The sequence below is a fragment of the Camelina sativa genome, chromosome 16, assembly GCF_000633955.1.
Source record: "Camelina sativa cultivar DH55 chromosome 16, Cs, whole genome shotgun sequence".
NCBI classification, from domain to species: Eukaryota; Viridiplantae; Streptophyta; class Magnoliopsida; order Brassicales; family Brassicaceae; genus Camelina; species Camelina sativa.
In genome coordinates, this window is record NC_025700.1 from 15,531,681 (window position 1) to 15,548,689 (window position 17,009).

The 17,009-nt window shown below is 33.0% G+C and overlaps 2 protein-coding genes across 3 annotated transcripts; one reads left to right on the plus strand and one right to left on the minus strand.

The window, feature by feature from the left end:
* LOC104750684 (GDT1-like protein 5) lies at positions 911 to 2,988 on the plus strand. 2 transcript variants are annotated; one of them, XM_010472522.1, is made up of 12 exons: positions 911 to 1,037; positions 1,131 to 1,199; positions 1,441 to 1,500; positions 1,587 to 1,634; positions 1,729 to 1,817; positions 1,911 to 1,947; positions 2,025 to 2,075; positions 2,163 to 2,276; positions 2,359 to 2,420; positions 2,500 to 2,572; positions 2,666 to 2,749; positions 2,837 to 2,988. In XM_010472522.1, the coding sequence occupies exons 1-11, from the start codon at positions 1,020 to 1,022 to the stop codon at positions 2,735 to 2,737; spliced, it is 693 nt and encodes a 230-aa protein (XP_010470824.1). In that variant the 5' UTR covers positions 911 to 1,019; the 3' UTR covers positions 2,738 to 2,749; positions 2,837 to 2,988. The 2 variants fall into 2 exon arrangements, with proteins under 2 accessions (XP_010470824.1, XP_010470823.1); XM_010472521.1 differs by having other exon boundaries at positions 2,666 to 2,725.
* Positions 3,004 to 4,605, minus strand: LOC104750685 (ATP-dependent Clp protease adapter protein CLPS1, chloroplastic). Its single transcript, XM_010472523.2, has 3 exons — positions 4,441 to 4,605; positions 3,597 to 3,750; positions 3,004 to 3,433 (listed from the first exon to the last, which is right to left on the minus strand). The coding sequence occupies exons 1-3, from the start codon at positions 4,502 to 4,504 to the stop codon at positions 3,172 to 3,174; spliced, it is 480 nt and encodes a 159-aa protein (XP_010470825.1). The 5' UTR covers positions 4,505 to 4,605; the 3' UTR covers positions 3,004 to 3,171.

Genomic DNA, 17,009 nt, shown 5'->3' on the forward strand with positions numbered 1-17,009 from the left:
CCAAAACAAATCTTCCGCAACTTCTTATTGATGATTTGACAAGAAGAGAAAAAAAAAGAAAGAGTCATCACTTAGCTGTGGAGCATAAAGACTATTAGCCATAGTACTTGTAAGCCAACATAAGAAAATACTGAGGCGCCCTAGAGCTTTGGTTTCAGTAGGGTGCAATACCGGGACTATTCCATCAACATTTCTGTATATCTTAACCTTTATAACGTCTGTCAGATAATTAGGTATTCAGAGATCCATGCATATACTTGTACGAAAATTTACTATATATGGAACAAGATCATATAGTGCTCACTGGTTGATGACTGTTTAACTATGAGTCTACAAAAAATAAAGATTTGGTCTCATTACTCTTAGTTTCATGTAACTTTTGTGGTACTTATGGTTTCTTAGCAACAAATCGTTTAGTTTAGCGAAAGAGAAGGGTACATTCTCCATTATGTTCTTTACACCCTTAGTTTTTTTAATCAGGTCCCTCCACAGTTTAACACTTAATATATTCGAAGCTACTTAGGTAACCTTCATCACTGTGGAGAAACAACCAACATAAGCTATATAACTTAGGTAACCTTATCTATTGTCTCATCTATTTTTGTTCTTAATAAAAAAAACACCCTTCTGATTTTTTTTTGGTATGAAAAAAAAAAACCCTTCGGATTTGTGTAACATAACTCATGTATGGTTCCTATGTACTAATTGCCTCTAATGGAACATTAATAAATTGAACACACATTAATTAAATTACTCTATGAGTCAACTTGTCAAAGCTAGGTTCGTTCCAGTGAGTCCTACAAAGCAAAGATCTTCGAATCGCATTCTTCCACGTGGCAAGATCTGACCAATGAGAATCTTTCTTTTTTCTTAACACAGTCCTTATGCTCTCCACACTCCCCACCAAACAGATCCCAAGAAGAAGAAGAAGAAAAAAAAACATTTACCTTCTCTTACGCGACTATAGGTAAGCGCGCGTCGCCGGCAACAGATTCGCTCCGCCGTGATTCTCGCCAGTCATGGGTTCGCTTTTGCAGGTTTTTGAAGCTATTCTCTTCTTCTCTCAAATTCAAAGTTTTATACTTTTGGTTTGGAATCAAAGCTAAATTGATGAAGGGGTTCTTCTGTAGGGTTTTACTAAATCACTCGCTATGACTTTCCTCTCCGAGATTGGTGACAAAACGTTCTTTGCTGCTGCTGTAAGTTCTCTATATACTCAAAAGCTTGAAGCTTTAGTAACATTTCGAATCCAAATTTTGCGTTGATGATTCGTTTCTTTGTTTAGTTTTTGAGAATTTTAAGCTAATTTTAGATGTTGATGTGGTTATGTTCTTTGATCAAAGCTGTTGAACTTTTTTGTTATCAACATGAACAGTAGTAGTAGCTTTCTGTAGGGATGATGTTTTCTTCTGTGGAGCTAATGTTTTTACTCTGAACCAGATTTTGGCTATGCGTTATCCTAGGAGACTTGTGTTGGCTGGTTGTTTATCAGCTTTGATTGTAAGTTTTTTTTTTCCTATGTCTTAATTCAATTGTTGAGTTGAGTTCAATGGAGAAAAAAGCTCATTTTGTTGCTTATACTTTAGGTCATGACTATTCTATCTGCTACACTCGGTTGGGCTGCTCCAAATCTGGTAACATATTTGTGAAGATGTTTTGTGTCTGTTACTGTAGAATCTTTATGAGCTTGCAACTAGAAAGACGCTGATTCGAACTTACAATTTGCAGATCTCTCGTAAATGGACTCATCATATAACAACATTGTTGTTCTTTGGCTTCGGGTTATGGTCTTTGTGGGACGGTTTTAAAGAAGGAGGGTAAGAGAATTTAGATGACTTTGAGGAACAATACTTGTTTCTACAAATTTCTGGTAGCATTTTCTCATCCATATCTGGTTTTTATTTATGCAGGGGTTCTGAAGAATTGGCAGAAGTTGAAGCAGAACTGGTTGGTTGTTCTTCTTGTAAATCTTTTTTCATCTTTAGAGACAATGCTTTTGGGTTGACACTTGTTCAATATCATAGGATTCTGATATGAAGAAGACTAAAGATCAATCGAAAAAAGACAGCAGTAAGGTATGGAACTTGATCTTAAAAAAAGATTCAAGACTGCTTGAGGGAGGGCACGCAAAGGTTTATATAATTTGTTTTCTGATGTTGTAGATTGAAGATGAACAGAAAAAGCAGAAAAGACCATTCCTTACTGCATTCTTCTCTCCCATTTTTCTCAAGGCGTTTTCAATTAACTTCTTTGGTGAGTGGGGTGACAAGAGTCAGGTAACTTTCCGTCTGCATCATTTTGCTTGGTTCCACTTTTGCTAGCGCTTCACATACTCACTGTTACTTGCTCTATTTCTAGCTTGCGACTATTGGTTTGGCTGCAGATGAAAATCCAGTTGGCGTGGTCCTTGGCGGAATTTTGTAAGCCTTCTACACATAATGATTTATATCAAACTGATAGCTCTTTCTCTACTGCTTACTAATCTCTCTGCTTGCACAGGGCACAAACATTGTGCACCACAGCTGCTGTGCTTGGTGGCAAGAGCTTAGCATCTCAAATATCCGAACGAATTGTAATGTTCTATGATATCCCTCTCTTTATTCAGTTATTAAAGCAAAGTTCTGATGTGTAAGAGTTTTGATCAAATGGGTCTAATGTGTTGCAGGTGGCTCTTTCCGGTGGGATGCTTTTCATTATTTTTGGCATCCAGTCGTTTCTTACTCCGGTTGATGCTTGATACCTCCATATGGTAATTCACTTAGTTACAACTAAAATTGTTTTGGCAGTGACATAATATGTATACTCCTCTTTTTTTCCCTATGTCTCGAAACTGCAGGTTTCTTGGATTTGAATGCTTTTATTGACGAGATGAAGCGGAACCACGTCGCTACCTTACAATTGCTTAGATACATTACGAATAGTGATTACAGAATCAGAAAGATTCTTATGTAACACCATTTGACTTCAATAAAGTTTTGTTTATTTGCATTCGGAAGTTCCATATGACAAGAAAAGATAAAAACTTAAAACTCAACAACAGATCTATGTAGGGACAAGGTTCATTGCATATAGTAACAGTCTTGTACCAAATTTCTGATATTATATACATTAAAGGACTAAAATAGAGAGCCCTGGGAGGTGGGAAAATCTATACTGAGTTTTTAATTAGTTTCAGCAGCCTCCACCATCGGGTTCAACAGAACTAAGAAGGCCGTTACCACGCAGCTGCATACAGTGTTGCTCTGCATCGGCCTGAGCACAGACGATCACAACTGCAATACCGTTGATGTGGGCTTCTTGCATTATGTTAACTGCGTTGTCTACAGTCATACCTGGTATTACCTTCATCAACACCTGAACCACATATTCCCTCTTGTTGAAGTTGTCGTTGTGTAGTATCACCCTGTAAGGTGGAGCCATCTTCTTTGATTTCCTGAATCACACAGCAACGAAAGAATCACAATAAGCATTTTTTCAGACTGTCCAGCCTAAATCTTGATCAAAACTATGTAATCTTGATTACAATACATTATTCGAGAATCTGTCCTAGATGAATACTACTATTTAAGCATATGAATTTGGCAATTTGAGCATACCTCAAATCAAACTCGGATTCACGACCAGGAGTTGTTTTCTCTATAATGGGTTTGTCCAAGACACCACCTCCTTTACCTAATGCGGCAGATGTAGACAAGGTCATAAGAACACCACGACTCAAACATGGTCCTTTTGAGAGTGAATGTTTGTCCCCTGCACACATCCACGCAAGAGAGAGATCCGCTGTTACCACAACATATCAGAGAAAAAAATATCCCTAAGGTCGAAGATGACGTTTTTGCAATAAGGAGCCACTTTTTTTGTATTGAAGCTTATCTTGCTGCAGCACCCTCATCTTATATCCCAATAAACTGACTTAAAGTGTTTCTCAAGATTCAAGTGTGTTGCTGCACTAATGAACTTCACTAATACCTTAAGACTTTACAAGAATACTCAATCAAGCAAACAACTAAAAAAACTAAATCACAACTACAAAAGCCATAGAGATAATAAAGTGTCTGAATCTTTTTTAAAAAGGGAATTAGTCAGAACTCAGAAACATCAACACATCTTTTAAGAACATAACCTTTTTATCAAAAATTCAACTTCAATAAACACATAAGTGATTAAGTTCTATCTGTTCAAATAATAATTCTCTGTTTTGTTTCGGACAAGGATAGTTTCAGACAAGTTTAAAGCATGCCTCTTTCCAAACACCTAATTGTCCTCACATATGTCTAAACAATAAAAATCAACCGTCAAAATCAGTATGTAGCAATTAGAACGAGCAAATTAAACACAGAAACATCCTGAATTTGATTATTAAAGTTTCCAACTTTGATTTATGTTGATACGGAATCAGAGATAAGAGAAGGAAGAAGAAGAAGAAGAAGAAGAAGAAACCTGATTTAGAATTGAAGAGAGTGGATGGTGCGAGAGCTAATCTCCCACAAATCGTAGTCTCCATTGGTCTCTTCTTCGCTCGCTCTCGCTCTCGCTCTCTATCTCTCTCTCGAGTGCTTCTCAGTTCTCAAAAAACACAGAAATAATCAGGACCGAACAATTATAATCACATAGAGAAAATTTTCAGAAATTGGTGTGGTTTATGGGCTTTCACGTTTGTGACTTTGTTCCCTTAAAAACGCTGCGTTTTAATTGTTGGGATTTGTTAACCACTTTGTCTGACCGTCTCGGTTTATTAAACCCAAATTCGAATCTCTAAAATATTTTCGGTTTAATTGTATCATACAAACATTTATAATCATTTTCACATTCACTCATTCTCTTCCACTTCTCTTTCATAATAACTCAAATCATTTTTAATTTCTTTTTGTTTTTAATTTCTTTTTTTTGTTGTATGGGTTACAAAAAAACAAATAAAATATCATTGTAATTATTTAATGCTAAATTTAAATTTTAGACACTACATGATATGTATCTTATATTGTTCTTATTTTCTAAGATTCATCTCTATTATCTATTTGGATTATGCATCTTAAATGTAATCATTCTCTCTTCCTCTCCCACCAATATCAAATGTTGTTATATCTCATATGTGTTGTAAGAGTTTGATTCTATATTTTAATTTAGAAAGTATTATACATATTTAACATTGTTTCAATTTTTATTTTATTTATATAAAAATAAAATATTTCTTTTTATATGTCATGCCTTTCTAATCTATTTGTAGTTATTTTTTAATTTTCAAATTCACATATGTTGGATTTAACAAAAAAAATCAAGTTTATTTGAGAATTAGATGTTTCTGTTCCTTTTAAATGATCAATGTATAACATATTATACTTTTGAATCAAATTATGGATCCGCCAACACTCACTTTTAAATTAAATGAGTTTTAATTTTAGGAGTTGGAAAAGTATAAAAGTTTGTTTGTAACTCCCATAATAATATCATAGTAGTGTTCACAATGAATTTAATTTAATATAATAGAACATGTTAAAAATGTATAAGTATGCACTTAATTGCACTTTTGTAACTCTCAAATAGTTAACTTTGATACATTGATTTCTGTATTATCTATTAAAAGAAAGACACATATCTCATTATAACCCTCATACCCTCATATTTCAAATCTCACATAATTTTATAAATTCTACAATATCATTATTTTTCTTTGATTTAACCAATGATATCTTAACTTAATAAAAGTTTCAGATTATTTTAATAGGATATACATGTAATATATGATATATAGTTTAATTATTTTTTTCTATATGAAACATTATCATTTCATATAAATCAAAGTCCAGACACAATTAAAGATTTTAAGATAATCTATACTATTAATTGGGGAGCACACTTGAGGANACAGACCAACTTACTTACATAATTATAAAAAAAGAAAAACTTCCCTAAAACAATGGTAACAATTATTAAAAAACTAAATGATTAATTTTTTTATAATTCAAACTATTCCAGTATTTTAGGAAACTATATTAACTATAAATGATACATTCCTATATTTGATGAAACTATATTAATTACAAATAATAAATTCAAATATTTGACATATTGTCACTATATAAGAAAAATTACACCCAATAAGATTACAAAATGAAAAATTTAAATATTATAATAAAAACGAAATTATTTATATTAACAATTCCTTGAATTTTATATAGTAATTAAAATTTTATAAAATAATAAGAGATTTTCGCAATTAATAAAACTTATCATTTAAGATTCCATAACAACTGTATCTAATTAAATTTGAATAGTATATATGAAAATAACTTGACTTTAATTTAAACAGATGATTTATTTTAAGAAATCTTGAAATAAATCAGTAATTAGTTTACCAAATATCTAAAATTTAGGGATTATTTCTGAAACTCACCTTATATATTTACTCTTATCGGTTTAATAGGAATTGCAAAATCTAGACAATTAATTCATTATCCAAATCGAATCATCCATATAAATTCAAACATATTGTATATGCATTAACTGAAAAAATAAATAAGATTTTATATAGATTTTTGTTGTTTTAAACGTAAAGGTAAAAAATGTTTAGCCTGACTCTTTCCAGCATGTAAATAGAGTAATCGATTTAACATTCACATATCATATACAACACTCTACACTATTTTTGTTCTCTTTGTTTCTGCAAAATAAAAGAAAAAATTGTATGTGTCTTAGTATTTAAGTTTGCATATGCATATTGCTAACATCTACTATATTCTTTTTTTAGTTAACCAATACTATGTTCTATGTCATGTTTATTATTCTTATGAATTGTTAAAATTATAATTTTCTATCGTGTACATAAGCATATACAAATCAAGATCTTTTTCGAAAGCATACATTTTTTACCTAGAGATTGTATATAAGGGAGAATTGTGGTATGAACGGGTGTTCATCCAATTGACATAGCATCTGCAAAACAAGAAAATTACATTTGTTTGCTTAAAAGAAGTCCACATTTTTTATATGCCGGTAAGTCACAAAATACTATATTAGTGTTTGTTTTCTTCAGTTTTTATATAGATTTATTTAAGAAATTCTATAGAACATTCTTATTAGGGTATGTAGTTGAGCCTTTAGTTAACATTATCAATTAACTTTAGAAACCAACACATAAAGGTACAATCTAATCTTCCATGACTGTATTGTAAATTTGTAATCAGCTGTATGTATTAAATTATATTATTTTTCTTATTTTTTTTCAAATATATGATGTGAACAGTCTTTTTTAAAATGACAATATAATTTGGGATGTATATGGAAAAGAAAGCAAACAGCACACATGGCAGTAAAACTTTATAACATGAGTACCTTGAAATTTGTTTTTAAGTCATCATTATCATTAAAAAGTCTATTAATTAAAAAAAAAAAAAAAGATTACTCTGCAAAATACCACATGAGATTAGAAAATTTAGAGAACAACATTCAATTTTCAAATTCTTAATAAATTTGGCCAGAGTTAATTTAAGAACATATATTTTGTACAATTCAAATATTTTTGGATTAAAAAAAGAAATATTTTTTTTAAAAAATTATAAAGAAAGTTTGGATAATTTCCATTAATTTTGTAATAATTAAATACTCAAACGAAAAATACGGATATCCTGTTAGAAGCTTTTCCTATTTATTTATTTTTGACAACCAAATACGAATATTCTTTGCTCAATCTCTTATCCGCTAGACTAATATAAATATTACCAAACAAATAATAATTTAAAAAATTATTATATAACAGAAATTTACATTTGGTGGATACGGTATGTCCAAAATATACATGCCTATGTTCTCTCACTTATAACTTATTTTTAATCTTTTCCAGGCCAAACGCTGGTCTGATCCAAGTCTTAAAGTACTGATTAACACTCAAACACCCAAATATTCATACACCAAAATGAAACTGAACCAAATGACAAAAATTTGGGTTACGGATGTTATACTAAATAAATATGTTTACACATACTAAATAAATAATTCTAATTCTTGACATGTTATATTACATGTTAATATACATTTAATGTTCTCAAATAAATCTTAATATTTCCAATTGAACTAACATAAGTTTAAAATAAAATAAAAATAAAAAATACATAAAATATGCTCTATAACAGTTAAAAATATTAAAACAAAAAAAAACATAATCTAATATAGGTGAACCATATATAAAATAATAAGAATAAAGAAGTCAATTAATTTTGTAATATTTTTATTATAACATATGATATATAAGTATACTATGAATTATATTTATGTTTATTCCATACGGGAGTTTAAGAATGTATGTTTTCGTTCGGCCCCGTCCTGTTTTCGATCAAAAATACAAATTTGTCTCATATTCAAAATGTATTCTTTTATGAAACAGAAATTTGAGAACAAGTGTAGGACATGATGGAACATGACAAAACAAAAAGAGAATTACGCCCACCCTTAAATATTCGTATTTGTCTCAAACGGATTTTTTTGTTGTTAACGGTTATATTTATTATTTGATAGTTCACAAATTTAATAGAATCCAACCAATTGATTTTGTTTGTAATCAGTCCAATTATTATGTTGTTCCGAATTTTAAAATTTTAGTGAAACCATTATTATTTCAAATTTTCAAACATTAATAAACTAAACCAAAAATCAAACTAGAATCTCAATTAGTGTGAGTTTGATTATAAATGCTAAAATAAATTGGTTTATAAACATAACCCCGCACATACGTGCGGGTCCGAACATAGTTCTCTATTAATCTATAGCTGATTAATCTCAGTTAGAACCTGATCAGTGTGCATACATATGTACAGTACAGTATTGTGGTTTAGAAAACAATTGTAAAATGATACTAAAATAAAAAGAATAACTCATGGTTAAAAGGACAATTCTCATAAATACAACAAAAATGATTTTTTTTTCGTCCAAAAATACTGTTTTTAGTTTTATTTTTCATAAATACCATCAAAATATAATATTTTCTAAAATTATTAAAAAATTAAAACTAAAATTGTAATATTCAAAGCTAAACTTTAAATCCTAAACACTAGACTCTACCCCCTAAAAACTATACCTTAAATATAAAATTGTCAACCCAAACCTACAAAAATAAATTATATACTATCAATTTTTGTGTTTGTAGTAGTTTTGAAAATAAAACTTTTGTGGTTTTGTGGTATTTCTAAAAAATAACTTAATTGTGGTATTTTTAGAAAAAAAAACAAAAATTAAAGTGTGGTTATTTTTTGTGGAATTCCTCTTGAAAAATGGTATTTTTATATAAAAATGGAAACTCAATTTTTTGTTTGATTATATTAAAAATTATATGGTATCACAACATTTTTGCTGGTATCACAACATTTTTTTCTATTTTTCTTTTCATTTTCCTATCCTAAGTCATTTTTTTATAATTTCACCGATTATTTACATATTAAATTTATGATTCATGTTCTTATTTATGTATGCCATACATAGTGTGCTAATATCTTTTTTTCCATAGTCAACAACAAAAAAAATTGAAATCAAAGGTTTACTTCTAATATCGAGACCTCAATATCCCAATTTTAGGTTGAATTAAAATCAAAACTTCTCATTAAATGTAAAATAAAGTTATGATGCCAGTCTCTATTTCTAGTCAGATCTAAATCATGTTGGAAAAACAACAATATTTTAAGTTAATTATTAAAAAAAATAACTTTTTAAGTGTTGTTATTAAAAAATTAACTTCTTAATTGTTAGGCCTTGTTCTTTTGATGATAGCTGATTCAGCGATAGCAACAAAAGAAAACTAGTGTATTTTTGTTACTTTAGACACAAAATTGCAGAAAATAATGATAGTGGTGTTTATAAAAAAGATTCAGCGACTCTTTTGGAACAATAACTGATCGCTTAATATTTCAGCAATGTCACTACTTCTTTCGACGACAGTTTTAACTGTTGCGATTCATTCCGACGACTATTTTAACTGTTCCAACAACAACTTTTAATATGTTCCGGCGACAATTTTTAATAGGTTTATGGCTATATAAACATTCATCTGCTGCGATCAACACAAACGTCCAGGAAGATCACTCTCATTTAAGCAAAAAATAATAGTCTAATGTGTCTCATACAAAAATTAAACACAATAAAAGGTCTCATACAAAAGTTAAACGCAATAAAAGTGAGCGGAGGAGTCTGTCTAGAATTAAACATAATAAAACTAGAAGAGACAGAGATGAAGCTAGTCTGATAAGTCTTGGTCTTCTCCAAGACAAGTAAGAGCGTTTTCAATGTCTTCAGACATAGTAAAGATCACCGGATGAGACTTCAAGAGCTGATCATCTGACTCTTTGTGAGAGTTTAAACTGATTATAAACACTATCTTACCTTCTAAATATATCATGTCTTGAAAAATACTCTCCACTCTAAAGTTCATTTTATATATGTTGCATGTTTTATTAAATATATTTTCTCATAAATTTATGGTTGGTCAAGGTAGTTAATATGGAAATTTGTATGTTTTGGGTTGGATTTTCGTAGGTCACATATGTATAAGAGAAATCATAAAGAAACTAGAAAATTTATTTGTAGCAAGATTTCTATAATGTCCTCTAATTACAAGGATAAAATGAAAATAATAGAATAATTGCTCACATGAATATTTGTGTTTGGTCAAGATGTGTGCACTTTAATCCCTTAAATTGGTTCGCATAGAAATCTAATTTTTTTTTTTTTTCATATTGTAGAGTATTCAATATATATATATATATATATATTATATATATATATTAAATATAATAAATAATTTTAGTAGAACTATTAGGATATATCGACTTAAAAACAACATCAGGTTTAATTGTTAAGTTGTTGTCCCTTCATCAAGTTTACGCAACTTTGGAAACGCGGGGATTTTGGATCTCACCCACATTGCTCTTCGGCGTCGTGTTTGATCATACTCATGTTTTGAAATCAAAGCATGTAAATGAATACATCATTTCCATCTTGTTCACATTGAGCAACGTGGAGAAAGTTTTCTAGCATTCATCTGCGAGCTTTTGTTTTTCTAGAATTTTGTCGAAACATATCGAGTTTTCGATGAATTGGAAGAGATCCTTTGAACTTCTTAATTTTTATTGTCGATTCTGTAAATTTCGAATGTGGATGGAATTATTTAATTGTGGAATTTGCAATTGCAGATGCTATTGATGTCTGATTTTAGGCCCAAAAATACAGTTAGAATTGTTGATGCCATTGATGTGGAATTTGCAATTGCATACGCTATTGATGTCTGCAATTGCAGACGCTATTGATGCCTGCAACTGCAGACGCTATTGATGTCAGGAATGAACGATTTGAGATGACAAGAAGGATTTTGAAAAAGACTTTGTATTTTCCTTGAATGATTTTAGGGTTTTTACATCTCTCTTTTATATACAGCTATAGAACAATCTTGATACATTAAAGCAACCTTATCCTACAGCTGTAGGTGATGAATCATCGGATTGGAGCTGGAGCACATTGAATCTGTTCTTATCGGAGAAGGGTATCTTTGCCGTACCAACGTTACTCTGTTTTGAAACTTTGGTCGTTGTCTTCTTGTGTTGACTGTAGCTGCTTTGATGGACTTGAATTTGGGCTTCAGTCGAATTTGTTTTGTCAAGGCCCACTATCGTTATTGGACTATCTTCTACACTCTTCCTCAAACTTGGCGTGGCTGTTGTCGAAGAAACAGAGACGCCGAGTTTGCGACGTAGATCCTCAAACATTGGTTTGGTGAATATGTCAGCAAGCTGGAGTAATGTCGGTATATGATGTGTTTCAATGAAGCCAAGAGCCACTCGTTCTCGAATGTAATGGAAGTCTATATCAAAATGTTTGGTCCGGTTGTGGAGAGCATGGTTGGCTGAGAGATAAACAGTAGACATATTATCACAAAATACCTTGGTTGGTTGATATTGTGGGATGCCAATGTCTCGGAGAAGAGATGAGATCCATGTCAGTTCACGAGCCACAACAGAGAGTGCCCTGTATTCGGCTTCAGTCGAAGAGTTAGACACTGTAGGTTGACGCTTAGCAGACCAAGATATAAGTGTTGAGCCTAACAAAATACAGAAGCCACCTGTGGAACGTCTTGTATCTTTGCATCCCGCATAATCACTATCACAGAAGGCTGATAAAACAAGATTCCCATGTTTTCTGATTGGGAGACCCAAGGTTAATGTACTTTTCACGTATCTGAGAATTCGCTTGAGGAGGCTGAAGTCCGAGTTTGTGGGAGCATGCATCTTCTGGCAAACGAAATTCACAGCATATTGAAGACCAGGGCGATTGATTGTCAAGTATTGTAACTTACCAGCCAAGCTTCGATAATATGTTGGTTCTGAAAATAGAGTGGTGTCGCGCTTGTCAACATGTTGAGGCAAGGGCGTTGGCATTGGGTTACAATCAGACATTCCCGCCTGATAAAGAATGTCAGAGGCATACGCCATTTTGTGCAGAAACAAACCATCATCAGTTGATTCAATTTGTATGCCAAGAAAGTAACGAAGTGGTCCAAGGTCTTTCATGGAGAACCGTGTCTTGAGAGACTGAAGAAGCTGATCAAGAAGTGGTTGATCATTATCGGTCAGCAGTATATCGTCAACGTATAGCAGTAGGACAATGATCTTCTCACCTTGATGAAGCACAAACAGAGATGGATCTGCAGTACTGCAGAAAAAAAAACAAATTCTAGGAGGAAGGTGTTGAAGGTATCGAACCACACCCTAGGGGCTTGTTTCAAGCCGTAGAGAGCTTTTGCAAGTCGACAGACATGATTTGGTCTTTCTTCGTCAATGAAACCAGTTGGTTGGTACATGAACACAGGTTCTTGAAGTTCTCCATGTAGAAAAGCATTGGAAACATCCAGTTGCTTTAAGGACCAACCACATGCGACTGCAGTATCAAAGACAAGCCAAATTGTGGCTGTTCTAACCACGGGACTGAACGTCTCCAAGTAGTACACACCCTCTTCTTGATCAAAACCTTTTGCAACCAGACGTGCCTTTAGTTTATCCACCTCTCCATTCGGTTTGAGTTTTTTTTTGAAGACCCACTTAGAATCCAGAATATTCATGTCCTCAGTTGGAGATATAAACCTTGCATGTTGGAGGGTATAGACACCAATACCCCTTGTATTGACAATGATAACCAAGCAATACACACTGTAGAGATCTCGGATCAAACTTGTTCTCAGCAAGAGGTCGCAGACAAGGATAGTAGGCGGAGCCAAACACACACAGAGACGAGTAATCTGTTTTCTGAGGAAGCAAGGTTTCAAGAGGACTTACATTATTTAAGGCAGAGGAGGGAAGCATGTTGACAATGTGGTTTGCTGTATAGAAAGCTTCCACCCAATATTTCGGTGGTATGCGGCTGTGGAACATCATGGACAGACCAAGCTCAACCAAGTGTCTATGCTTCCGTTATGCAATGCTAATTTGTTGTGGCGTATATGGACATGATATTTTGTGGTGTATACCTTGCTCACTGAAGTGAGTCTTTAGTTTATGACTTGTAAACTCTCCTCCGCCATCACGTTGAAACTCTTTTATTTTTATATTTAGTTGATTCTCCACCAAATTTTGAAATGCCATAAAGACTGTAGTGAATTCAGACTTTGCTCGTAGAGGATAAAACCAAGAGAATCTGGAAAACTCATCAATGAAAACTACATAATATTTAAAACATTGGTTGGATACAACTGGCGATGGCCCCCAAAGATCACAGTGAATTCGATCTAAGGGATGCATAACACGAGAATCAGAAGGTACAAAACTTAATCTAGAACTCTTCCCCATCTGGCAAGGCTCACAAATGGTGGGATTTCTGCTCTTATTGACTTGAATATCCTTGTTGCATTGAAGTTGTTGGAGAATCTTGGAGTTTGAATGTCCTAGTCGATGATGCCAAACCTCTTCACTGGTTGCACATTTTCGATTAGAGAAGAAATCCTTAGGTCGTTGATTCTCCAACACATAGAGACCACTACTACATGGACCCTGGGACACCACTTTCTGATTGTTTATATCGATAACACAGACCTTATCAGAATCAAAGTAAACTCCACAAGGATAATCATCACATAGCTTGAATACAGACAAGAGTGATTTCTTTATTTCTGGACAGACTAAAACATCATTTAGAGGGATTGTACCTTTTACCGAAGTGATAGTGGTGGATCCAATGTGAGTTATGGGTAGAAACGTTCCATCACCAACTTGAACCGTATCATTCCCTGTGTAAGCAACTGCAGAGTGAAGCACATTGGGAGAGGAGGTGATGTGAGCAATAGCACCAGAGTCCGGATGCCATTCTTTACCCGTGTCATGTGAGATATGCAGAGAAGAGAAGGCTTGGGGAACTTCACTTTGGTAGTTATTGTCGAATCTGTTGTAGCATTTGACGACTGTGTGTCCAAAACGACCACAAATTTGACAAATCGGTCTTTTTCCTGCAGATTGAGGAGAATACTGATGCTGAGAGAAACCCCTACCTCTTGTTGAATAACCTCCTCTTCCTCTGTTTTGACCAAAACGACCTCTCCCTCTCTGATTTGGTGTGTACTGCAGGTCACATGAGTTTGTCTTCTGGGTATTGAAGGCGAGGTGTGGTGTAGCAGAAGCATTGTCTTCATAAGATTGCAACTTTCTATCGAAACCCTGAACCTCAGAGATAACATTAGAGAAAGTTGGAGTAGAAAGCTTGCGCAAAGAGCTTTGAATCACTGTGGTAATGGGGTCATACTCTCTGCTGAGTCCATTAAGAAATCCAAAAATCTTCATAGACTCATCAGCAGGTTTCCCGATGGAGCTGAGTGAGTCAAAAATGGCTTTGAACTCACGAAAATAAATAGAGAGGGACTTATCTCTTTTTGACAAGAGCTGGAGACTTCGACGGAGAGAAAACTCCCTAGCGACATTGCTTTTGTTGAAATTTTCTGCAAGAGAGAGCCAGATCTGGCTAGAGGTGGGTAGACTGTGAATATGTCCAAGGACTTCCTCAGACAATGTACCGAACAACCAAGACTTGACAAGTTGATCGGTACAGAACCAAGCCTAAAACTGAGGGTTTGGGACTTCGGTGGTGACTTCACCATTGACGACGAGACGAGTTTGAGCAGGAACCACGACAGCTCCATTGACAAATCCGATGAGTTTCTGACTGGACAGGAGAGATTCGAACTGCGTCTTCCACAAGAGGTAGTTGTTGTCGTTGAGCTTGAGCGTAACGGAGCTGGAGACATGAAAATTATCCGGGAAAGGATAAGTTGTTACCATTGTTTGACCTGTGAAGGTTTACAGTGGCTCTGATACCATGAACGATTTGAGAGAACAATAAGGATTTTAAAAAAGATTTTGTATTTTCCTTGAATGATTTTAGGGTTTTTACATCTCTCTTTTATATACAACTATAGAACAATCTAGATACATTAAAGCAAGCTTATCCTACAGCTGTCCTACAGCTGTAGGTGATGACTCATCGGATTTTAGCTGAAGCACATTGAATCTGTTCTTATCGGAGAAGGGTATCTTTGCCATATCAACGTTACTCTGTTTTGAAATTTTGGTCATTGTTTTCTTGTGTTGACCGTAACTGCTTTGATGGACTTGAATTTGGGCTTCAGTCGAATTTGTTTTGTCAAGGTCCACTATCATTATTGGACTATCTTCTACAAGGGAAACTCAAATCAAAGTTAATCCAAACTACAGTATATATTTTATATATGTAGCACACCTACATGTTAGGAATTAGGATTTATAACATGAGCTAGCTAATAGAATTAATAATTGATGGAGGCAAGCTCATTTAAATTTATATGTCCCACACCACCGCAACGAAACCAACTATGTATATATGTGCTTCCTGGGTTCCTCTGTCCATCAAATTGAGACAATAAAGAAAGGTTCTATACGTGGATTTAGATATTTCAAGTTCTTATAACATACTACTATTTTAAAATATGAACATCGTGAGCAAGTGAATCAGATCTTTGCTTATCTTCCATCAGAAAAATCTATATGACCCTATTGATTTTGTCTAATAAAATACATAGTACTCTTCATTTTTTTAATCAAGGTATCGATCGAACCATTTTGTATTTCATAATGAAAGAAACTAAACAGATAAGGATCAATCAAACCAAATACTACAAAATTGAATAAAGCCAAGAAAGAAGATAAAACGAATGACAAAAGCAGAATCTGGTTGCATCAAATTGAATACACAAGAGAAAGATTTGGCAATGTGGGCACGCGCGGAAGAACGCGTGAAAAAGAACATTGGCATATTTTGTGGAATTTGGCTCTTGAGGAGAATGAAAGGTCGGAGGTAATTAAAACTACGCGGCGTGGGCTAATGTGAATCTCACACTTCTTTCCATAAGATTCTTCTCTCTCTTTTTTTTTTTTTTTTTTTTTTTTTTTTTTTTTTTTTTTTTTTTNCCGTAGAATATTCCTTCACCAAAAATTAGCTCCTTTCCAATTCAATTTTTTTCTTTTTCTTTCTAGTATCTCTTTCTAAAATATATCATACGCAAAAATGTCAGATAGTGAATTAGGTGGATGATTCCAGTTGTAAAAAAAAAAAAAAAGAAGTGAATGATACCATAATATTTGGGGGTTAATTTTAAGAAAAACCATGAACGATATAATTTAAAGTCATCATTTATTTTCTTATAAGAGTATTTGAATATATTTAATGAGCGCATTTTTTGTTAGGTGAATGTCAATTTTTAATGATTTTATGAAAATAACGCATAAGAAAAATAAATTTGCCAATTAATTAATAAAGTAGATGTCAACATAAAAACATAAACTAAAAAAAACAATAATGTTTATAAATTAGTAAACAATTTTAAAAAGGATTAAAACTGTTGTAAAAAAGGAATCTGAATTTTGTTAAACCTTGTTGGAGTGTGAATCTTAAGAGAAGGAAGAAACAAATTAGAGAATTGTTGAGTCTTTTGTCCAAAAAAAAAAAAAAAAAAAAAA

Excerpts from the sequence above, each read along its gene's own strand:
- LOC104750684 (XM_010472521.1), top strand. Across the intron at positions 1,948-2,024 it reads CAGAAGTTGAAGCAGAACTG|GATTCTGATATGAAGAAGAC; the intron begins GTTGGTTGTTCT and ends TCAATATCATAG. Across the intron at positions 2,573-2,665 it reads CTCAAATATCCGAACGAATT|GTGGCTCTTTCCGGTGGGAT; the intron begins GTAATGTTCTAT and ends AATGTGTTGCAG.
- LOC104750685 (XM_010472523.2), bottom strand. The coding sequence starts at position 4,504 with ATGGAGACTACGATTTGTGGGAGATTAGCTCTCGCACCATCCACTCTC. Across the intron at positions 3,751-4,440 it reads TCTCTTCAATTCTAAATCAG|GGGACAAACATTCACTCTCA; the intron begins GTTTCTTCTTCT and ends GGATGTGTGCAG. Across the intron at positions 3,434-3,596 it reads GAATCCGAGTTTGATTTGAG|GAAATCAAAGAAGATGGCTC; the intron begins GTATGCTCAAAT and ends TGTGTGATTCAG.